The following is a 25,278-nucleotide window of genomic DNA, read 5'->3' on the forward strand; positions in this document are numbered from 1 at the left end:
ATTTTAAAATTTTCCATTTAGACTGTTCATAATTTAATGCCCAAACTGCTTTTTAAACTTCTGGGGTGTTTAAAGTTATATAGAAAATATAAGCGTTTGTGTCTGGTTCCTAGCCATATGATAAAAGCTGGAAAACCTTTACAATTTGCTTCAGATAATAGGATGTCTTATTATATAGTTACCTATTGTCTTGACTTTCTTGATTTGGTGCATACTAAATACATAGCATATTCCACAAAAAATTTAAGCCCATATTCATACCTAGTTAATTCCTGTCATCTGACAAAAGTACAGAGAGGATAAGAACTATAACATCATCCAGGCAAACAGGTCAGAGATTCCTGATAACAGTCTGAAGCATTCAGGTAAAGAAACTGGCCTCCAAATTCCCTCAACCTCTACCCAGGACTAGGTGAACCTACTGTATGTAGCCCTGATTGCAAAAGTTGGCTTTGGCAAAGTCTCAGCATTGCTTCACCGTTTACCCATATTTGGGAGAGTTCATCTATTTTGACTTTGCCTAGTCCTTTATTCATAGGGGTCATTATTTTGGGGAACTAGGTGGCTCTGGCTTGGATGCAACATCCACATCCTCATGTCAGAATCTGAGTCATTTTGACTGGGTTTTGTCTCCTTGAAGTTGCCTGGACATTTTTCCTCAGGCATGAGTAAAGGGGAAATGGAGGAACTCTTCCACTTCTTTTTCATCCTTATCCTAAACCATATATTAATATGGTTTTGCAGACCCCTTGGCACATATATACATTCAGGCTCTATAGTTTAAAACCATGTTAATAGGTGATGAAGGTTTCTTTTAAGATAAGTTTTAAAACAAATGCCACAAAATTTTAAAGAAATCTTCAGAGTACCAGAGAATGAGACCTTGAAAACAAATATTTTGCTTGCACATGTTGAATCTTTAATTTAAAATAAATTTTACTGTCAAACATTTAGAATACCTGATAACTTTATGTGATTAGTATGAAATACATGCATATGTTTGAAATTTGATTAAATTAGGAAGACATTAAAAAGAGCAAGTCAGGTATGAACAGAAAGCAAATAACATGAGACAAATTTACTGGGCAAATATTTTTCATAGCCAAATCTGCACTTAATTATTACGGGCTGGGGGTGAGGCGGTATTCAGGAGGAAATAACATTCTACTTGTTTTGCAATTTGTTGCTCAGTTTCACTGGTGTAATAGTTGGGGTTCTCCAGAAAATGAAAAAAGATACATCCAATTAGTCCATTCTGCCCTGTCTGTCTATCATGCTACTCATCATGTGTAGAAGTGACTTTAGGCAGCTTATAACCAATAAAAGCAAGAAGATGAACAGTAAAACAAAATTAAGACTAAAAATGTCTTAAGAATTAACAAAGATGGCAAAGAAGGAGCAAGATATTCACAGGGAGGAGGTGGGATCTTATCTCAGTCTATTAACTACCTCCAGTATGATGTGGCCCCTTTTTAGTTCAGAATCCTTATTTTTTTTTTCCTTTTTTCCAGTCCTTAAATCATTCAACTCAGCTACCTCTAAACAATATCAAATAATGTTATTATCCTATCCACTCCCAAAATTTCATGTACTCTTGTTTTACACAACCAATTCAGCAATCCCAAACTGAATCCTCAAATCACAAGAAGCAATTAAAAATTGCTCCATTATTTTCACAATGTGTCCAAATTATCCCCTTTAATTTGGTAAGTACCCCCAGTTTAAAAACAACTGTGCTAAGTATTCATTTTCCTTATTCCAAGACAACTTTTCTTTTTCGGGCATACATACCCCTGTCAATACCCCCGTCTTTCCGTTGCCTCACTTTTCCTATATGGTGACTGCTGGCCAAGCATAGTGTTCTACTCTTTATAACATTCCCACATGCAGACAATCTTCTATTACTTCAATGCTGGGCTGTGCTTTAGTTATTTCTTTCCTTAAGCATTTGCAGTGTTTTCTAGGGTTCATCTATCAGATGCTCATATCTAACATTTTTATTCTGTTTTAAAATTTACTTACAACTGACCATAGGATGCCCTTATGTAATAATGTATTGTCTTTTGTCTATTTCTCGTTGTTGCAGAATGTTCTTTTGCTATCTCAGTGGAAAGGTAGCCCATTACTACGTAACTGAAAATATCAGTATTTCTGTCCATAAAATGAGTCTATTATGTAACTTTCTGATAATACTAGTCTTTCTGTTCATAATCTACAGACGATCTGCTGTTGCTCGTATCCAGGAACTTTTCAGACGAAGAAAAGAAAGGAAGGAAATGGAAGAATTAGAAACACTAAATATTAGACGTCCTTTAATAAAAATGGTTTATAAAGGTCATCGGAACTCACGGACAATGGTACCTCATTTCTGCTAAATATATTGCTATGCTATCTTGTTTTAGAAATTATTATTTAATAATAAAGTTATCTTATTAAATAATGAACATTAAATAATAAATATTTTGACAATTAATATTATCTTCCTAGAGAGGTTTTTCTCAAAGCAGTAATATCTGGTTTATTTATTAAATAATCTTGTAATATAAAAGGAAAAAAAAAGCATAGAAATATTCTGGTATATGCAGTTAATAGTGTTGTCTCTTTTCTAAACATATTGTAGATATTGTATATCTATGATAATTTATTTAATTTTATCTTAGTAGCTGTCAATACCAACTAAATTTGACTTATCTCAGAAGCTGGTCAAGGTTGGACCTGGAGGACCATCTGAATATTCCAGGCCCCTAGGCTAGACTAGGAAGAAAAACAAAATCCCAGAAGAAGGCAATATCAACCTATTTCTGTGTAGTTACCAGGAGTTAGGTTCAAGTGATAGGCACTTTTGTCTTTTTTATATTTGTTCATGACAAATATCATGAGCTGCTTTATGTATAGATGTCATCATTTGGGTAGAAAATAACCTAAATAAAAAATAATGGATTAGATTTGGCCTTGCTAATTTTTTAGGAAAATCAGTTAACAATGATTCCATGAAGACAGATATGGAAAACCATTGAAAGCAAATTAAGAGTACTTTTTAAAATGCTGAAACCTATACATGCTATACCAGTGACAAGAGTTAAGTTGTGATGTGTTAAATTTAAAAAAAAATGTTTCTGTCAAGTCATTGATTAGTAGATCTGCATCTAGAATTTACTGCTCACAAAAGGAATAATATTCTCCATGCATGCAGGTGTTAATCTTCTTTGCAAAAGAAAAAAACTTCTTTCTGAAATTATGTAATTCAGAAGACTTATTTAAATGTTAGATGCAATACAGTATTTATTTTATTATTTGGTGAAATAATCTATATAGCATAATTATCATTTGATCACTTGACAATTTGTGCCTTCATCTTTATTTGTTAGTGTAGGTTGCCCACACAGTAGGCAGATTCAGTTATTTGTATAATTTAATTCTTATCTAAGTTAAATCGTTTTTCCTTTAAGGAATGCTGAAATGATTAATCTATCTGTAAATACTTCCCTTATACTGTGTTGTACAATCTATTATTCTGTTGCTGTTTTAAATAATGTCTACATTTTAAAACATATATGACACTTTGTCATCCACCCTCTTTAGCTTCCTTTTAATTAATTCATATCACTTTTTGGAAGTTTATTCTGAAATGAACAAAATTTACATTGGCCTTTTGAAAGTTGTGTTTACTGCCTAAATATATTTACTGATATTGTACTGAGTGTTCCAAATTGATTCAGAAAAATTCTACGTTGCATCAATTGGATTGTTATGTCTGGCTTTGTGTCAGATGATAGGAAGTTGATGCTATAATTATATAAAGATGTAAAAATCAAATATAGCAGTCTTTTGTTTTTGCTTTTTAATGTATTTATTTTCAAAGCATAATCCAAGCTACTTGGACAAAAATAATTTTATTTTTCTCTATAAACATTTCCCGATTTTGGCACAATAAATTGTCATTATCTAAACATTAAATGTGAGAACTTCCCCTTCTGCTAATGAAAACTACCAAGCCTCTGTTCAGGCCCAGCATATCTCTGATTTAGAGAACAGATTTGAATGCTTTCTTTTTCATGTTTCTCAGTGATGCTTCTTAAAAGTAAAAATAAAGTGCCTCAGTTGTTGTATTAATTAATTTACCTGTAGATAAAAGAAGCCAATTTCTGGGGTTCTAACTTCGTAATGAGTGGTTCAGATTGTGGACACATCTTCATCTGGGATCGACATACTGCTGAGCACCTGATGCTGCTTGAAGCAGATAATCATGTAGTGAACTGTCTGCAGCCACATCCATTTGATCCAAGTAAGACTGTCTCAAATCTGTAATAGACAATTTCATAGATACCTTGTATGGAATCCCTTATAAAGTTGGCTGGTGCAAAAATGATGAAATGTGTATTGCAAGATAATCCAAACCCCAGTTCATCTTTTTATATCCTGACATTTCAAGCAAGAACATTACAATGACTTACAGTGGTTCACTTAGTGATCTTTTGAAGCTCCGACAACAATGAAAAAAAGTAACTTATGACCATTTTTCACAGTTACGACTGTTGCAGCATCCCCAATGTCACATGGTCAAAATTCAGAGACTCGGCAGTTGACTCATATTTACGATGGTTGCAGTGTCCCAGGGTCTTGTGATCGTCTTTTCTGACCTGATAAGCAAAGTCAATGGGGAAGGGAGATTCACTTAATAATCATGTTACTAACTTAACAACTGCTGTGATTCACTTAACAAATGTTTCATTTAGCAACAGAACTTTGGACTCAGTTGTGGTTGTAAGCGGAGAACTACCTGTATTTCATTTTTTCATTTCCACCCCTTTGGAAAGAAGCCTGTGACTGAAATATCACCTTTTCTATCTAAAAAAGTCCTCATTATGTTTAATTCTGTTTTTATCTTTACTTCTCTTAACTGGTGTGGGAAAAATCCACATTTGCCCCTATTGCAAATCCTACCTTGTGCTACACTCCATCAGGATCCTATTTCAAAAGACAACGGATTGATACTCAGCTGGAGTGGAAAACCAATGATTTAAATATTTTTCATATTTTATTTTACATCATGAATATAATAAACATGTGTTCCATGGTTTAACAGTGAAGAGCACACAGTCTTCATTGGAGTAACTGAAGTCAACCAGAGATTTTACAAAATAGCAAAGCAGTGTTGTAAATGTAAAGGATAGCCTCTTCCTTGAAGAAGTACTATTCCTTGGAATAGTAAAGCAATATACAAAAATAAACACTTAAAAATAATAAAATTAAATATATGGGCAGAATTATAATCCTTCTCCTAGATGCGACATCATGGTGACTATAGTGCCTGGAAAGTTATGACAACGTCAGAGCTTCCCAGAAGGAATGTGCCTCTATGAGAGGATATTGATACTATTCTATATTCAAATACATACATCCTTCTGATGAAGGCTAATTTAGGGCTAAAGTTTAACTCTGGTATTCAGAATATCCTAAATCAGTGGTTCTCAACCTGTGGGTCGGGACCCCATTTGGGGTCGAACAACCATTTCACGGGGGTCGCCAAGCAACGCAGTCCGCCATTTTTTTCCCCTTTTCCTTAGCTGTGCTACTCCCTTTTATTCTATTGGCTTTTGAAAGCCAATAGAATTAGACTGTCTTGAATAGAGTCTAATTCTATTGGCTTTCAAAAGCCAATAGGAATTGTCCAGGCTGTCTCTGCCCTGCTGAGCCTGCCAAAAGTCCCATTCTGCAAACAGTGCTGTACCAGTTGAATAGTCCTTGACTTATGACCAGTTGAGTAGTCCTCGACTTACGACCGGTTGGGAGTCGCAGCATTAAAAAGGTTGAGAACCACTGTCCTAAATGGTTAAACTGATTAGTTATCACCCTCACCATATTACAGTGCTCTATGATAGCATGCTATCCCCAAAGCTTTATTTGAAAGTAGAATGTAGAAATATTTTTAAAAGGGTAGCAAGTAGTCAGTTTAACCACTTAGAATATATTGATTTAAACTTTTGCCCTCACTTAGCCTTCATCATGCAGCCATGAGTTGTTTCCAGTGTTTTTCTTAAAACATTTTCTTACTTTTTATATAATATAAAGGAAATTGGAAATGTAGTTGCAATTCTATTATTGTCAGAATACAAAGGACTAAAGGACAGTAAGGGAACTTAAACGGGAGATTTTGGCTGTATAGAAATTAATAATTTTATTGAAACAATTTAATTGGTAAAAAAAGCAAATAATTAATCAAATAGAAATTCTTTAATTAAACAATATTGTGTAATTAAGTCTGAGAGCCAGTTGACTGGTTCTCAGACTCACATTTATCTGGTAAACTTTTTCTCTCTTATTGACATATTTTTATTCCTGAGATTTAAAAAAATGCTTCTGTATCAAGTATTTGCGTATTTGTTAATGTGAGATATCTTCCCGTTCTTTGTTTTTTGAATAATATACCTTTTCCTTACTTGAAAGATAGTGCAGGATAGGGATTTCTCATCCACCTTATTTTTTTTAAAAAAAAACAACTTTCAAATGTAGGTAGTCCTTCCTTGCCTTATGACAATTGAGCCCAAAATTTCCATTGTTAAGTGAATTTTGCCCCATTTTACAACCTTTCTTGTCACAGTTGTTAAGTTAGTAACATGGTTATTAAACAAATCTGGCTTTCCCATTGATTTTGCTCGGCAGAAGTCACAAAAGTGATCGCAGGGCTCTGGGACATTGCAACCGTCATAAATACACGCCAGTTGCCAAGCATCTGAATTTTGATCACATGACCACGGAAAAACACTCATAAGTCACTTTTTTCAGTGCCATTGTAACTTCAAACAGTCTCTAAAGAAATAGTTGTAAGTCAAGGACTGTCTGTAACTACTGATGTAGCAGAGTACTGTCAAATGCTATTTATATTTACAAAGCTTTGCACACGTTTTCTAATATATTTCTAAACAATTGTTTAGTTTTAGCTTCATCAGGTATTGATTATGATATAAAAATCTGGTCACCACTAGAAGAATCCAAGATTTTTAATCGAAAACTTGCTGATGAGGTAAGATGTACTTTTGCTCTAATATCAATAATATGTTAAAAGTGATCACTCTTTTTCAAATTAAGTTACCCATATTTGAGCAAATGAACCTGTTTGTATCTCTAATATCTATAACTTAGAAAGAAGTACTATTTTCATAGCTCCATTACCTTAAAAAGATCATACGTTAATCTTAGGATAATATGGAGTGGATTATAAAGTTTATGTGACATGAATTGAGACATCATTAAAGTGTACATAAAACTTTAGCAATAAATTAATTTCAGTGGTTGTATATCATACAAAATTCAGATTGGCAAGATTTGTTTGCTAAATACGAGCAATTACTGAGACAAAATCATTGTTGTGTGTTAATATAATAGTTACATTATTTTATATAATTGGCCAAGAAAACAATTACTCTATTAAATGCTTGTTTAATTACCATTCTACTGCTTTGTAGGTTATAACTCGAAATGAATTAATGCTGGAAGAAACTAGAAACACAATTACTGTTCCAGCCTCTTTTATGTTGAGGATGTTGGCATCTTTGAATCACATACGAGCAGGTAAGATAGCTCCAGATACTTTTTGGGCCTGATTTCTTGTAAGACACGCTTTCTTAATTTCTTTTATTACATCCTCCTCTTCTCGGATACTTACAAATGTAAGCGTAAAGGCCACTGTACATGCAGGTTGCCTTTTGCCAATAATAATAATGATGATGATGATAAAGTTGGAAGAGACCTTGGAGGTCATCTAGTCCAACCCCCTGCTTGGGGAGGAAACCCTATACCATTTCAGACAAATGACTGTCCAGTCTCTTAAAAACTTTCAATGTTGGAGCATTCACATCTTCTGGAGGACACAACATTTAACAGAATTTTATATTTGGGTAGTAGATTCTATTAAGGCACTACTTTAAATTAGGAAAGTTTTGCATGTTTTTATTCTCAGATTTTCTTTCTAATATTTGTAGAAATATTTATAGAACAAATATATGTTATATTCTATTTAAAAATGTAAGAATGCTGTAAGACTAAGAATGCTTTTGTCTTTAAAATATTGCTTTTATATCTCATAGACCGGCTGGAAGGTGACAGGTCTGAAGGGTCTGGCCAAGAAAATGAAAATGAAGATGAAGAATAATTGGCTATTTTCTGGAAACAACAAAATGTCATGAAATTTGTATAACTCGTGAATTATATTTTTCCTTACAAAGCTTTAGTGCAATTTTAAGGTTTTGCTTTGGGTAATCTAACATTCTGATTTTTGAATGTGTGTGCATGACTTGTGAGAGTGTGCAAGTTAAAAAAGCAAAATGTTTTTAAAATGTTTTGCAATGTATGAGGAGTGCTAGACAATGCAAAGTGCAATATTTTCCCTTAACTTGCAAATATGGGAGCTTGGATCAATGTTAAACTAACTTACCTAATAGTAAAAACATTGGTTCAAATAAATTTCTATACCTGCTATTTGCATGTTTATTGCTTTCTATTAAAAGATGTGGTTGTTTTACATTTGTGTTTGTCTTTTCACTGTGACTGTACATAGCAAACCAGCCAACCTATTAGAATACATTACATTCTTACTATTAGAGTAATTTCATTCCTCCTTCTGTTCCCAAGTGATCTTCTGTGGTTAATCTTTAAAAGATTAATCTTTTAAAAGGAAAACATGAGAATTTCATTTGTTTTGCTCAGTGTTGGAATTAATGGAATGAAATAATTTTATGGAATTAAACAATTTTATATTAAGGTATTTATAAAATCATGCTAATATTCCTTGTAAAAGCAGTTGGTTATATATGTGTGTATGTGTGCGTTTGTGTACACACATACACAAGAACATATACATTGCAACATGACTCTTGCATTTTACAACAGTTATAAAATACAACAATATGTCCAAAGTAAAAGTTAAAATAAACTTAACATTGAAAGTAATATGGAACAATTCATAAATTTGCATGCCATCTGTGTGCATTGGCATGCTAATCTTCTTTCTGTTCCAATTTTAATACATGTCCTGTCAAAGTATAGCATAGAGGGCTGCTGGAGGAGTAATTACAAGGACATTCTTTGTGTAGACACAATCACATAGGCTTACAATGAAAGTCTGTGTTAGCAAACTTAAGCTTCACTAGTATTATTGTAAACAAAATAATAAAAGGATGCCAGGTGGTCTTTAGATGAGTGCTTCCTAACCATAGTGATCCACAGTGCGTTGCAAATAATCCCTTTGGTAATGACAAAGGGAAAATATTTTTGTAAATAGCTAAACCTTATGAGAGTATTAGATTTCATAACAGGATATTCTTGCTGGAAATCACAAAAGACAAATGTATTTTTGCCAAATTTTTGCAAGATTACAGATGGGAGTATCATATTCTTGTGACAGTTCACAGTTCATTATTGTTTTTTTTTTAAATTTAATTTTGGAGCATCAACTAATATCAACTTCAGGGGTGTAGGGCCTGTTGTCATGTTCTATGCTATATTTATTAAAAGCCATAGATGATGATAGTGCATGGATCCATAAAGGAAAAGTTTGGGAATTACTATTTTAGTCTATTGTTTCTTCCCACCAAATTTTGTACTGAAATCATTCTGGTTCTTCTGTTCTTATAACCATCCTATTTGCATTGGTGAGATCTAATAAGCAATTTCAAATTATAATGCTGCAGCAATCTGGCAGTAACATCTACTACCAAGAGGCAGTAACCTCTTCAATTTAATTTGGCATACAGCTATTTTGATGGTTAGAATCACTCCAAAAAATATCTAGCACCTTTCCGTACAAATGAACATCTTAACTTTCAGTGTTTGAAATAAATACTTGTAATCTTCACACACACACACACACACACACACACACACACACACACACACGACAATGAAACTTATGATTCTGATGGGCTAAATTAAAATCGTAAGAAAGTTAAATCACAATGCAGAATTCAATATAATTACAGTCTGGTTTGATCATTGCAGTCCAGGATCGAGACAGTTATCTATTTAGCTTCAGTTAATATTGACCTATTTTTGACACATTCTGCCCCTATTCTAGCAACCTGATGGTAAACAAAGTTTTATCACAATTAAGCGCTTAGAGGGATTTCCCCAAATGAGAGACAATTGTGGACACACATATATTGATGAGAACGTAGGGGCTTTTTTTGCTATTGATGTTGTATCATCAGAAAAATGTAATCATCTAGAATAGCAGTCACTATCCTTTCTGGTTCCATGGACCAGCAGCAGGGGTGGGGGGAAAGGGATGGTTTAATGTGTGCGACCTAGATCCCGTGCATGCACAAATGAAGCTTTATGTGCTTGCCAGCTGCTTCCATGGCCCACTACCCAACAGGCCTGCCATACTGAAATTGGGGACCCCTGTTCTAGAAGACAGGCATTGCAACTATTATCCCACATTTTCTCTTAGCTTGCCCAACCAGAAAACAATGAAAAAAGGCTGAATTTATTGGACCATCAGAGTACTGCACAGGCTCTCTTCTGGCTAGATGGGCAGAAATTGCTGAATTGTGAACCAATTTTGGAAATACAATGCTTGACACTTATGAGGGCTAAAATCCAAACAATCTGGAAGCCATTTTATTTTAGCACCAGTACAGCAAAGAACAACTTAAGCTTGTCTCCATTACGGATTGGGGAAAAGATGAAGGCAACTTACTAGGGTTAGAGCAAAAAAAAATGTTATTAGAATCTGATTGTGCCATACTTAAGTACAAATGTGGAAAAGGCCAAACTTATTCGGAAATACACATATTGAAACTTGTTTCAATATATTTTCAAGTGGATAGTACTTTATGAGCCGAGGTGGTGCAGCAGTTAGAGTGCAGTAGTTCAGGCCACTTTAGCTGACTGTGTTCAGCAGGTCAGCGGTTCAAATCTCACCGGCTCAAGGTTGACTCAGCCTTCTATCCTTCTGGGGTAGGTAAAATGAGGACCCAGATTGTTGGGGGCAATGTAAATATATATATATATACATTGCTTACTGGTGTACACCGCTTAGAGAATGCTTGCACTTAAAGCGGTATGTAAGTCTCATAAAATAAATAAATAAATAAATAAATAAGAATCTAAATGCTCTGATCAACTAATACCATGGGTATATTATGCTTTAACTTGCTTCCATTTTTTTCAATAAACAAGATACTGGGATAGTAGGTTTTCATTAAATATCTACAAAATTGTTTCTTTATGTTTAGTTTTCATACACCTAATATATAAATAAGCCCAATGCTCTGAAATATTTTCTGCATATGTAGTAAGTTTATTTGCCTGACCTTTGCTTATTAAACACAGATTTTCATGGGGAAATGAAAGTTTTTCTTATTAAAAAAACCCCAGTAATATGGAGGAGTAAGGAGATTAAATATGACATCATTCTTTTGTCTGTGTCAATGCTTTATCAAACAGTATACTGAGTGAGCATTAAGGCTTTAGGCTAGAAATGCTCCCACAGGGAGAGAAATAATGGATGAAAAAGAGAGTAAACAATATGCACAATATTATTTAATATATTTCTAAAAGTAAAATTGCAACAGTAGGAGAGATAAACCACAGGATGTGAATGCTGAGGACTTATAAAACTGCAGAAATAAGAAGAAACTTCAGATAATGAAAAGTGGAATGTTTTTTTTTCTTTGAATTTGTGATGCCTCATATTATCTACACCCACTTGTGATGCCTCATATTATCTACACCCCCATCGCATGAGATTATTTCTTAATAACTGGACTGCTGGAATGAAAGATGACTGATAGAAATTGATTTGATTTTTGTGGATTGGAAGACATGGTCCCTGCATTAAAACTGCTGCTCTTCACCTGTATTTGGCCTACTTCTGTTTTATCCAATAACAGCAATAATCATCCTCAAAAGCCATTCATGAAAAGACATAACAGGTGAGCAAGATGGCCAGCAGTCATCATAACTGATGTTCTTTTAAACTCATATAATTGAAGGTTTGTATTATACAGAAACATTGGCTTTAATTTGGTGGAATTATTTAATTACCATATATAAAGAGAAGCTTTTTTAGCTAGCTATTCAATTTCTATTTGAGTTCATGAAGTTAAAGGAGTTTAATGCTGTATTTTAAGACTCATTTTATCAATTGGAAGTTTTACATTATTGGCCCTACCAAAATATGGTAGGGAGAGGGTTATTAAAATCTCAAGCATTGCTACTTTGAGCCACGACTCAGAGAACAAGGTTAGTGTGAGATTTAGGGTTCTATATACAGATTACCCTTGTCTCCAATTCTCCAGCTCATCCATCAAAAGTTACAGATGGGAGAACAGAAATCAGGCAAATTACTATGAAGCTTTGCACTTCAAAAGCCCAGTGTGGAATTGAAAGACTCTTGTTTGAATGCAAAGGCAAACAGAAATTGTGACTGGGTGGACCCATAGTTTAATGTTGTATAAGGCTACTTCTTACATAGCTTCTGATGTGCTCAGTGTGAGAGACTGGAGAATAGAGATGAGATATTGTTACCCTTAGCACTTTAGCAAAAAAGATAAAGGCACATGTCTTACATGCTTTGGTATACCTGTAGTTATCTGGATCACTTAAGAACAAAGTGACTATTGTAACAGCTGTGTTCATTACATTTGTCTGAATCAGAACTTGTCACAACTGCTGAGATTGATCTGAAATGAATCTGAAAGTTGTTTCCAATTTTCTATTGCACTAAGTCAAGTTTTGTTTCTATTTTAATGATAGTTTGCTAATAAATGCATGTTTGGGTTTCTTCATGTTAAACCATAAGCTATGGTTTACAAACTACCACAATTTCATGCACATATGAAGTTTAAATATGATGTGTGATCTCAACCAATAAGTTTAAAAGCAGTCCAAGTAGTTGTCTGAGATGCAAATGATTGCTTATTATGTTGCAAAGGGAGATTTGATTTCCTGAAGTACTGTACAATTATTATTTGAAAATACAAGCATTCACTTTCACTGAAACTAGATTAGCTCAGAGCAGTTGAAATTGAGGAGCATTTGCTCACTTTCTTACCTTTATATCACAGTGAGGAATGGTAAACGGCTAGTCCTTGTTAGAAAGGATATTTCAAACCAACTTTAGTTCTATATAGAATCTTTCTCAACTGGTTCTGTTCAGATGACAAACCTGAGCACCCTAACCAACAAGATTTATTTTCCATTACCACTGCTAAAGGGGTGGTGGAAAGATGTTTGAAAGGGAGCATTTTCTTGTAATAGAAATTTCTAAATCTTGTTTTTTCACTGGTCAAGTGCCAAAAGGAATACAACACAGATGCACTGATTTCACAAGGGACAGGACTGGATTATTTAGGGAGTCTGTTCCCTCATTTTGGTATGTTTTTAAAGTAAAAATATGACCTTTTATATATTTTCTTATTTTGACAAAAATGTAGAAGTCATAGTTAGCATTTTGTCACTACATTTTATTTGCAATTCTATAGTAAGGGGGAAAAAATGAACTATTCACTGATTTGAGATTAGGTTTCATTTAAATTAGCAGATTTATTTCTTATCAAACACTGGAATAAGATTTATAATGTCCTGTTCCAGGTTTTGGAATCTGGCTGCAGAAGTAATTTCTGGAACAGGACATTATAACTAAAATTTCAAGCAAAGGTATTTGCAGTGTGGCCATAAAAAAGGCAAGATAGCAGCATGATAGTGTAATTGAAGCATGTGTTACAGCCATAAGATTGCAGAACCCAGAACATCCTGACTGCCATCTTCATTTTGCCTACCACACCTGTGGACACCTTGATTCCCAGAATCTACCCAGGACTCCATATTAGTTATGAAAATGGAAGTCTGGCCAATGGGTTGGTCACTTAGTGGCATATGGGTAAATCAGAGAAAAGACACAGAGAGCTAATGCTGCCACTGTTATTTTTATGTTGAAATTACTATTTATCCAGCTAGTCTATAAGCAGAGTCTCATGAAGTGGTGACAATATGACTGACCTTATTTGGCCTTGGAAATGCAATGGGATTGGACCTGGAACATATTTAAGATAGAAAATTGTTAGTGCTGTACTCTACAGTAAGAAATATGCACCAACACACCCTACAAGAGGGTTATAGTAAGTCAATGTTGCACTCTTGCCACACCCTTCCCCACATGGATAGTTCTATGAATTAACAAGGATCCAAACTCAGCTCAAAGGTGATGCTATGGAAAAATGATTTTTTAGGATATTGAAAGCAAACATATGTACATAAATGTAGTCTCATTTTATCTAAATACAAACTATCTTGTTCCATGGATTTAGCCTCCATTAAAAAGAGCAGAATCCAGTTTCTGTGATGCAACCTAATTCACAAACTATTAACTACTTTTTGTTGTATATTCTCCATTCCATAAACTGAAAACAGCCATATCAGTTTAGATGATCTGAATGTTCTTAACGGGAATTTTTTAAACAAAGGATCAGAGAGATCTTTAGAAAGATCTGACTTTCTACAATCTTTTTTAAAATTTTAATATAAGATTATTGGACATTTTGCCTTGCTCTAGTAAAAGTTTTTCCACCAACTCCATATATGCAATCATAATTTGGAACCTTGATTTCAAAACATGGTTTCACTGTTTTAAATAACTGCAGTGATTCAAAGAGATATGAATAACATTAAAAAATATAGTGACATTGAGAACATGAGAAAATTATACCAAAAATGACAAATAGATGACAAAAATGAAGAAGACTGGCATAAAATATGTGTACTGTATGGTAAATGTGCAGTTACTCTGTCTGAATCTGTTTATTCAGCTGTCCCAGTGGTGGTTGTTGATGACATCTGCTCTGCTTCCTTCTTCCTCTAAGGCAGTGTTTCTCAACCTTCACAATCTTAAAATGTGTGGATTTTAACTTCCAAAATTCCAGAGTCTACAGTAAGGCAATCCTCACTAACAATTGTCACAAGCCTAAGCTGTTTGTTTCCCATGCAGCTTCCAGCTGTTTCTTAAGCTAACTTCAGAAATTCCACTACAGTCCTCTGTAAGCCAAAGGAAAATTTGTAGTAAGAAATGATAATTCACCTTCAGAAAAACAAAGTAGCAATGTTTTTATATTACAAATTAAAAATGAAAGGGAAAAGAAAAAGGAAAAAAATCTTGCAATACTCCGGACAGGCATTAGGAAACGAAAAGAAGCATTGTTTAGCAGATGGGGCAGAAAGTGAAAGGAGTGCCTAAAGAATTGTAAGGATTAAATGGAATGTACTTGACAAAGGGGAGGTAGTCCTCGTCTTCTGACTATTTATTTAGCCACCATTCAAAGTTATGATGGCACTGAACAAATAGTGATTATGATTGGTCCTCAGAGTTGTGCTCATCCCTCACACTTACAACTGGTTGCAGTGCTCCATGATCACCTGATTGCCAAAAAGTCAGTAGGGAAGCTGGTAGGGAAGTTGCAAGTTGCTGAGATACAGTGCATTCAGAAAGTTTTCAGACCACTTTTGTCAATTTTGTTAACCTGATGGTCACTCTGACTGAGCTCCACAGATCCTGTGTAGAAATGAGACAGAGTTCCAGAAGGACAACCATCAGTGTAGCCCTCCACTGATCTTGGCTTTATGGCAGAGTGGCTAGACCAAGGGTAGGCAACCTTGGCTCTTTTATGACTCGTGGACTTTAACTCCCAGAATTCCTGAGCCGGCCATGCTGTCATAAAAGAGCCAAGGTTGCCTGCCCCTGGGTTAGATGGAAACCTCTCCTCAGTGCAAAACACATGAAATCCCACTTGGAGTTTGCAAAAAAGCATCTGAAGGACTCTCAAACTTTGAGGAACAAGATTCTCTGGTCTGCTGAAACCAAGATTGAACTGTTTGGCCTCAATTCTAAATGTTATATCTGGAGGAAACCAGGCACCGATCATCACATGCCCAACATCATTCCAACAGTAAATCTTGTGGTGATAGCATCATGCTGTGGGGGTGTTTTTCAGCAGCAAGGACTGGAAGACTGGTCAGGGTTGAGGGAAAGCTGAATGGAGCAAAGTACAGGGATATCCTCAATGAAAACTTATTCCATAGTGCTCAGGACCTCAGATTGAGCCGAAGGTTCACTTTCCAACATGACCACGATCCTAAGCACACAGTCAAGACAAACACAGAAGTGTCTTAGAGACAAATCTGTGAATGTCCTAGAGTGGCCCAGCCAAAGCTTTATTTGATCCCTACTGAGTCATCACAAGACTCACTGATGACTCATACCTCCCATTACAAGTTCCATCACAAGACCCTCATTTGAAACACCCACACCTGAAGCCCTTATAAATAGAAGTACACTGACACTAACATCCCCTAAACTCCACTGAAGATGCTACCTAACCTGGTAATGAAACATTCGGAAACCAAACCACAAGATCAGAGAACAAACCTTTATCCTCATCTCTAGAGGGACCTGAAAATGTCTGTCCACCGATGGTTATCATCCAACCTGACTGAGCTTGAGAGGATTTGCAAGGAAGAATGGCAGAAAATCACCCAATCCAGGTGTGCAAAGCTTGTCGTGTCATACTCAAAAAGACTCGAGGCTGTAATTGCTGCCAAAGATGCTTCAACAAAGTACTGGGTGAAGGGTCTGAATACTTATGCCAATGTGGTATTTAATTTTTTTCTTTTTAATAAATTGACAGACATTTCTAAAATTCCATTTTCATTTTGTCCTTATAAGGTACTGAGTGTAGATTAATGAGAAAAAAATGAATCTCAACAACTGTAGAATCAGGCTGCAGCATAACAAAATTGACAAAAGTGAAGGGACTCTGAATACTTTCTGAATGCACTGTATCTCAGCAACTTGCAACTTCCCTGCCAGCTTCCCTATTGACTTTTTGGCAATCAGGTGATCATGGAGCACTGCAACCAATTATAAGTGTGAGGGATGAGCACAACTCTAAAGACCAATCATAACCACTACTTGTTCAGTGCCATCATAACTTTGAATGGTGACTAAATGAATACTCAGAAGACGAGGACTACTTCCCCTTTGTCAAGTATATTCCATTTAATCCTTACAACTCTTTAGCCCCCCCTTCACTTTCTGCCCCATCTGTTAAACAATGCTTCCTTTCCTAATGCCTGTCCAGAGTACTGCAAGATTTTTTTCAGCTGCAGCATAACAACATTGTCGAAAGTGAAGGGAGTCTGAATACTTTTTGAATGCACTGTAAATTTCCTCTACCCATGCGTCTTCCCTCAGCTCCCTGCCAACTACTTGTGTGCCCCTGCATACTCTCTCCGAGCCTCATCATGCCTCCCTCATACCCTTTATCCACCTTAGAAGCCCTGGTGGTGCAGTGGTTAGAATGCAGCATTACAGGCAAACTCTGTGCATAGCCTGGAGTTCAATCCTGACGGAGCTCCAGATTGACTCAGCCTTCCAGCCTTCTCAGGTTGGTAAAATGAGAACCCAGTATCAATACTGAAATGATCCTGGCCAAAACCATTTTGTTTCGTTTTTGGTTGCCACAGGACTGGGCATGGCATGGGTGATTTTAATGTTAGCCTAAACAATACGTTGTCCCAGGAGAACCAAGGCCATTGCCTAGGAATTTGGTGGGCTGAGCCTTCTGTTAGAAAGCCTGCCAAAGTATTCTATTGGGGAACGTAGTTGATTACATAGTGCTGGAGTGGGAAATTCAACTTTGTAACATTGTAACACTTTGGAGGGAACTCCAGACTTGGTTTCACTTTTGACTGTGCTGATACTTTGTAGCCAATAAACATGTTATTTAAGGAAACCTCTTAGCCTTGCAGTTCTGCTTTTACTGGTCTCATCTATCGGAACCATGACATCCAGATTGTTGGGGGCAATAGGCTGACATTTTAAATTGTTCAGAGAGTGTTGTAAAGCATTATGGGGTGGTATATAAGTCTTATTGCTATTTGTGCATCTTCCTGCAGTCTTGCCACACTTCTCTTGCACCCTCACATGCCTCAAGTACTCTCGCACACCCTCCCAAATCCTTGCCCTGTCTCTTTCATGCTCTCACATACCCCCTTGATCATCCACTCAGCAGCAACCATTTACCTTCCTATTTGCCTGCTTGTGAGTTGCCTGGGACTTACAAGTTCCTGCTAGCTTCCCAAGTAGTTGTGGGAAGCTGTAGAAAGTTGCCTCACCTAATGATCATTGGTTTTGGTTGATTATGGCAACTGATACTGCAGGGATTACCATCACCAAATGATGCAATCACACTTTATGACTGCATTGTTTAGCAAAGATATCAATTGCCTTCGTAAATTGAGGACTACCTGTAAGTTTCTGGGGAAGAGTATAGTTTATTGATTTAATGTTGCAAGACTGGATCAACTGCAAGTTTATAACATGTGTGAGGAGCACAGCCTAGCAGTCAAGAATGAAATGGATGCACAGGATACAGTTGTTGAAGGGGAGTAGGGCCTGTCTGGTACTGCAGCCAATTAGAGTTGGGGTTGTTACATTTGAATGAAGTGCTGGAGATCATCCATTTAGAAAAGCTTAAGATTGCTCAGATTGGGGAAAAAAATCAAGCTGAAGCTAGAAAACATAGGCATGGAGTGCATTTGCAAAGGGTTAGGAGTGGCAGAAGGATAGTGTCATTTGTTCTTGCACTCTGGGGGTAACAGGTGTGACAATGGACTAGGTAGAAAAATTTCTCCCTTAAGGAGATTCTTGATCTATGGCATATGAAAGAAGCTATGTTTCAAAATGAATATTGAAATAGAACGGATTAATACTTCATCCTTTTAAATTCGCTATTCTCACATTGCTTGTAAAAAAGAATAGAACAGATTTAGATATTTATTTCATAGATTTTATATATTTCTGCTAAGAGAGGCAGGAGTATTCCTATTATTCTGGAAGGGATGAATCTTTTTTGAGCTGTGGAAACAGTTGCTCAGAAAGCAATAAAATCCTTTCCTGAGACATTTAAGAACCATTTTCTGTGACTCAGGGACCAATGGATACAATAATTTTATTCCTAACTGTAATTCAAATATACTTTGGGGCTTTGCATTCATTTTGTAATGGGATGGCAATCCATACTGCACCTACTGACAGAGGCAAAGGATAAAAATAAATCCTACCACATATACTAGAAAAAAGTGTTCTGATTGATTTAGACAAGGGCTCTCTAACTCTATAACAATGAATGTTTAAAATCATTTCTGCCCAAGTAGTAGCAAAGCTATCAAGAATGTAATTGCCATGAAATCTTGCATTTCTGAATTCCTGTATTTATGTACATTATTTTATTGTATCTGTACATGTAATCAAGGAAAAGGAAACAGCATCTGCTGGACCCCCTCAGAGTTGGGCTTGTTCAAGCATTAATATATAGCTAGGACCAAAACCAGGGTTGGATTATACCTCCATATTTTGCTTGGATAGTTAGAATCTTCTGGCTATCTGACAGTAAATGTTGGCTTATTATTTATATAAGAAATTAGAATGATTTAATAATTTCTGGTGGATGTATATGAACAGTATATGTATGTATATTTATTTGTTTATTTATTTATAATCCAGCAAACAAGAATTTAAGGTGAGGAAACTAGATAATACTAAAGTACCACCCATGAAATCAGAACAACTTCTCCATATAGAGAACCATGATTTTGCCATGAGACCTGGCTTTGGAGGTAAAAATAGTTCTCTTCTCTTCTTCCCTATTTATTCAGTTATTATTTTCAATTAAATTGGAAATCAGCAGTTTACAAAACAAATTGCCAGTGTCAAGCATAATTTTTATTTCCAACACTGATTCTGGATCCTGCATGTACCGAGAATACACTCTTAGAAAATAAAAATTACAGAAAGTTGCAACATTTTGGAAATGTGTCCATATGCTTTGATATAAAATTAAATTTGGGTTTATTTATTTATCAAATTTTGAAACTGTCCATCTCCCTTACAGAGGCAATCTGGGTGTTGTACAGATAAAATATTAAAACACATTGTTTTTTATATAGAGAAACAATGTTCCCAGTTTGCTTTCCTGTAAATAGCTGCTTTGTGACTGGCCACATTCACCACTGCAGCCATTATGTGCAGTTATCACATAATTTTTAACACGCTCTTAAAATTATAGTTATAAAAGGTTGGTAATCCCTATGTTAACATTATAGACAAGCCTGATTTGTACAAATTGAGGTAATTTACAGTTAAAATTACACTGGTGGTCTGTTTGTTTTCTTTAGTAGATTTATAACTGGTTGTACATCTCAGCCATAGTGAGCTGACATATTTTTAATTTTTTTAAATGCTTTTAGTAATGATTTGCTATCTTTGAATATGTCCAAGTGAATCTCTAGTGATTTAGTTGGAAAATGATTATTCTGGAATCTTCTCTCTATTCTATGTACTACTTCCATACAGAATGATTGCAACTGAATAAAAACGCTATTTGAAGGACACTTTGTGATATCAGGGCTAGTGTCAATGTCCTCTTGCCTTCTACCATTAGGTAAATCCACCAAAGTACCATGAGGGGTTTGTCAAACTTCAAGTAGGTCACCTGCTTCATTTGTGATGGATTTTCCAGGAAGTGGATGGTGACAAGATAGGTGCTTAATTTTAAGTCTTCCAAGCGCTTTGATTGAGCTCTCATTGTGTACAGTAGTTTGCAACATTCATCACAACATCTAGAAGAAATTAAGTCATCTAATGCACCGAGAAGGGAGAAATCTATATCCTAGACTTAAAACATTCCAGTCATTTATATGATGTTAGCTGAGCTAATAAGAAAAGCTATTTTACATTTGTATAAATGTAATACAGTAATTATGTGATTTACTTTAAAATCAACAGAATGAAGGTTGCATCAACACTAGGTTCATGCATATTTATATGATAGCATATCTCAGTTACTGAAATAATATTGTGTTAATCAATAATTGTCTTCCAACTCCATAGTCCCAAAATGGTTGTGATTAAAGAAAAATTACAATCTGCATGTGACCTATAGAAAAGTTATGTAACACATATAGTACTCGGTTTTATTAAGAGGCTTTAAATACAAAAAGCAGGAGGAAAGCTCCCTGTTGATTTGGAAGCTTCAAATATTATTTATAAATATTTTATACAGTATTTTAATGGGAACTGTAAACAGAATCCATTTTTTAACAAAATTATTTTTATGCATTAGCTTTCATCCAGTTAGATACAAGAACAGAGAGAATTTATTCTGATGATTAGAAAGATCTGATGTAAGAATTTTTTTATGTAAGGGAATGAGAAGCCTTAAACTACTTCTTAATATTTTCCCAGTTTTACAAGCTGAATGAAAAAGACACACACTAACTGCAGTATATATTTGACCTCAACCATGAATTCTTAAGGTCATTTATAAAACACGTTGTACTTTTACAGGCTTACAATACAGTGCTACAATGCCTATCCCAAAATGTATGGCACATTCCTGTGTAAGTACTACAGAATTTCCATGGAATTATTTTTGCATCCCAGAAGCATTAAGAATGCATTTTGAGAAAGGCCACATGTTTTCTAATACAGCATCCTCTTTTCTCAATTAGCCAGTCTAAAAACTGACCTAAATTACAGAGTCAATGCCATAGCCCTTTTCTTTGTTAATGGTAGTATGGTGAACTCTAGGTAAAATGGAGAGGAAATAAAGGTAGTCCTCAACTTATGACCACAATTGAGGACAAAATTTCCTTTGGTAAGCAGGACAGTAGTTAAGCGAGTTTTAATTTTAGTTTTACAATCTTTTTTGCCACAATTGTTAAGTGAATCCCTGCAGTTACTAAGTTAGTAACATGGTTGTTAAGTGAATCTGGTTTCCCCATTGACTTTGCTTGTCAAAAGGTGACAAAAGGTGATCACAGGACCCTGGGACACTGCAACTGTCATAAATATGAACCAGTAGCTAAGTGTCCAAATTTTGATCCTGTAACTATGGGGATGCTGCAATGGCTGCAAGTTGGAAAATGGGCATACATCACTTTTCTCAGTGTTGTGATAACTTCAAATGGTCACTAAATGAATGGTTGTAAATTGAGGACTACCTATACCACTGTTGGCTTCTCCAGTGCATGCTAGCCCACTTGGCCCTATAGGTCTACTATATTTTGAGACAAAGCATCCATCATTTTAAACTCCCAGGAAATCATGGCTTTACATGAGGATATTTAAAGAAATACAAAATAGTGGGTGTCCTGCAATCACCAACCCTTTTGAAGGAGTAAGCAAAAACAGGTGACCAAATGTGTATACAAGTTATATCCAGTACCACTGATAGTTCCCATGGATCTTAGGTTGCTGCCAGCTGCTGTATATGATCAGAAGGCACTCTTTGTTTGGAAAAAACTATTCATACAGTTGCTTCTAAAAAAACTTCAAAGCAATAGTGAAGTCCATATTTAAGCTGTGGTTAAACTCTGATGAAGCAAAAGACTTAAAATATTCTTACTGCTGTTTGTTCTTTGTATGTTAAAGGATCACCAATCCCAGTGGGCATTGATGTGCATGTAGAAAGCATTGACAGAATTTCAGAAGTTGACATGGTAAGTTTTCTTTCAGTTGCTGAAAATCTAATTCAGAAATGCAGGTGAAATAATCAGCAATTTGATGATAAGGAATAAGAGAGAGAAAAATTGGGCAGTGGGGAATCTTCAAATAATTGTGTATTATTCACTGAACAAGTGACTGTGTTTTATACAACTAATTATTCTATCTGTTCACTATCAAAACGTACCTCTATCCGAGAAAATGAGAAAGATCTTATAAAAGCAAACATCTTTTATATCATAAGCTAATAAAGACCTATTTATTCCTATAATAGTCTGCAATTATTTTCACAAGAATAATGCAAAAAGGAAAATAAGCATATAAATTAAGAATAGGTAGACAGGATTTTTAAATAGTCCTATCAAATGAAAAGAGAGATGACTTATTCACATCATTGTGTAAAGGGCAGAGAATGTCCTTTCAGCTTTATAATATAATAGGCTTTCAAAGCTATTCCCCGCCCCTACCTGGGCTCCTCTGACCATCTCTCAGTGCTGCTTATTCCAGCATGTAAACCTTTATTAGTCAGAGTGAAACCTACAGTAATGCAGGTGAGAGTGTGGACAGAGGGAGCTATAGAAGCATTACAAAGCTGCTTTGAGTGCACAGATTGGGGCATGTTTAAGGAAGCAACTACTGATAACCAATATACAATTGTTGAGGAGTATGCCACCACGGTGTCTGCATATATCCAAAAGTACGTAGAAGATGTCTGTGTCCTGAAAAGCATTGTTGTGAGAGAGAATGAAAAACCATGGCTGACATATGAGGTCCACAAGATGCTGAAAGCATGGAATATGGTTTTTAAATGTGGTGACATGCTGGCACTTAGAACAGCCAGAGCAAATCTGAAAAGTGCCATAAAAGGTGCAAAGCAAGCCTATTGCCAGAAAATTCAGAACTTTTTTCAGGACCCAACAAACACCAGACAAATGTGGCAAGGGATCCAGGCCATCAGGTGACTCCATCGAGATGCAAGGACAACACAGACTTCCTAAACAAACTAAATGCATTTTTGGTAGATTTGAGGCATCAAATAGTGCTCCTGCTAGGAAAGCTGTGCCCCATCCTGAAGAGCAAGTGCTAAGCTTTGATGTCACCTCTGTCTGGAAAACACTGCAGAAAGTTAACATTCGGAAAGCAGCAGGCCCAGATAACATCCCTGGCTGTCCTCAGGGTATGTGCAGAGGAGCTGGCTTGTGTTCTCACAGATATTTTCAATCTCACATTGCAGCAGGCAGTGGTCCCATCGTGTTTTAAGATGGCCATCATCTTGCCAGTGCCAAAAAAGTCCACAATTACAAGCCTCAATGATTACCGTCCAGTTGCACTGACATCCACCATCATGAAATGCTTTGAGAAGCTGATAAAGGACATTATTGTATCTAGCCTCCTGCCAACATTTGATCCACTTCAGTTTGCCTGACCAAATCGCTCTACGGAGGATCTATTTCTTTCGTTCTCCATCTGAGCTTGAAGCACTTAGAGGAAATAAATGCTCACGTGCGTTTGTTGTTTGTCGACTTCACTTCGGTGTTTAACACAATCATTCCCCAGCATCTAGTAGACAAACTGAGCCTCTTAGGCTTAAACACTCCTTTGTGCAACTGGATTCTTGATTTTCTTACCAACATGCCCCAATATGTGCAAGTTGGAACAAATACTTCTAATACCATTTCCTTGAGCACAGGTTCTCCACAGGGTTAAGTCCGCTGCTGTTCACTCTGTTGACCTATGACTGTTGTGCTAGGTTTGCCACCAACCATATTGTGAAGTTCGCAGATGATGCAACAGTAGTAGGCCTTATTCAGGATGACAAGGTGGAAGCTTACCGCAAGGAGGTTGAGGGGTTGGTGAACTGGTGTAAGGAAAACAGCTTAGTTTTAAATACCAGAAAAACCAAAGAGATCATTGTTGATTTCAGAAAAGGCAGGCACAGCCACACACCTCTGTGCATCAATGATTCACCTGTGAAGATGGTTACCAATTCCTGGGTGTGCAGCTAACGAGTAGGCTGACTTGGTTGCTCAACAGTGAGAAACTGGTGAAGCGGGCACAGCAGCGCCTGCATTTTCTGTGTCGCATGAGAAAAGCACATCTTCCTTCCCCTGTCCTGACCACTTTCTACAGGGGGACGATCGAGAGCATCCTGTCATACAGCATCACAGTCTGGTTTGGAAGCATCACTGCTTCAGACAGGAAGGCAGTGCAGAGAGTGATGAGAATGGTCGAAATGATCACTGGCAGTCCCTTCCTTCCCATCCAGGACACAGCACAGAAGTGTTGCTTGAGCAGGGTCCGTAGGATTATCTGGGACATTACACATCTCTTCACGACCTGTTTTCCTTGTTACCTTCTGGGAGGAGGCTTCGTGGTATCTGCAGCAGAACATCCAGATTCAGCCATAGTTTCATTCCATACAGCATTAACCTTGTGAACTCTCAAGCCTCCTCCTTCCATTATATATTCAAGATGGACAGTATTTAATATTTATTTGTTATATATACATAGGGGTGTGGGTCTATGCATATGTTGTATATAGTATGTTTTAGGTGTGTGTCATGTATGTGCTTCTCTTTGAAAGTGGGCAACTAAATTTCATTTTTGATGTGTGCCGTTGTGCCTACAGTAAAAAAATGACAGTAAAGGTTATCTCATCTCATCTCATCTTATTATTTTTTGTAGCCATTAAACTTGTAATACCCATTTCCAATACAGGT

General features: G+C 36.1%; 2 protein-coding genes and 1 pseudogene across 8 annotated transcripts in view; 2 read left to right on the forward strand and 1 right to left on the reverse strand.

Annotated features, from left to right (window-relative positions):
• The window catches only part of DCAF6 (DDB1 and CUL4 associated factor 6), a 65,211-nt gene extending 56,688 nt beyond the window's left edge, over nucleotides 1-8,523 (forward strand). For all 7 annotated transcript variants that reach the window (XM_039335673.1, XM_039335670.1, XM_039335668.1 and 4 more), the window contains 5 exons: nucleotides 2,219-2,357; nucleotides 4,129-4,285; nucleotides 6,936-7,024; nucleotides 7,467-7,572; nucleotides 8,088-8,523. In XM_039335673.1, the coding sequence (XP_039191607.1) occupies nucleotides 2,219-2,357; nucleotides 4,129-4,285; nucleotides 6,936-7,024; nucleotides 7,467-7,572; nucleotides 8,088-8,152 (556 nt within the window). In that variant the 3' untranslated portion in view covers nucleotides 8,153-8,523. The remainder of the gene's footprint in view (nucleotides 1-2,218; nucleotides 2,358-4,128; nucleotides 4,286-6,935; nucleotides 7,025-7,466; nucleotides 7,573-8,087) is intronic.
• A 421-nt stretch (nucleotides 8,524-8,944) lies between these two features.
• Nucleotides 8,945-9,043, reverse strand: LOC120304760 (annotated as a pseudogene).
• Nucleotides 9,044-10,990: 1,947 nt separating this feature from the next.
• The window catches only part of GABRR3 (gamma-aminobutyric acid type A receptor subunit rho3), a 32,333-nt gene continuing 18,045 nt past the window's right edge, over nucleotides 10,991-25,278 (forward strand). Inside the window, exons 1-3 of the mRNA XM_039335677.1 lie at nucleotides 10,991-11,933; nucleotides 19,559-19,671; nucleotides 22,487-22,554. Of these exons, the coding sequence (XP_039191611.1) occupies nucleotides 11,824-11,933; nucleotides 19,559-19,671; nucleotides 22,487-22,554 (291 nt within the window). The 5' untranslated portion in view covers nucleotides 10,991-11,823. The remainder of the gene's footprint in view (nucleotides 11,934-19,558; nucleotides 19,672-22,486; nucleotides 22,555-25,278) is intronic.

The sequence above is a fragment of the Crotalus tigris genome, unplaced genomic scaffold, assembly GCF_016545835.1.
Source record: "Crotalus tigris isolate CLP2741 ecotype Arizona unplaced genomic scaffold, ASM1654583v1 scf7180000017646.2482762, whole genome shotgun sequence".
In the NCBI taxonomy this organism is placed as follows: Eukaryota; Metazoa; Chordata; class Lepidosauria; order Squamata; family Viperidae; genus Crotalus; species Crotalus tigris.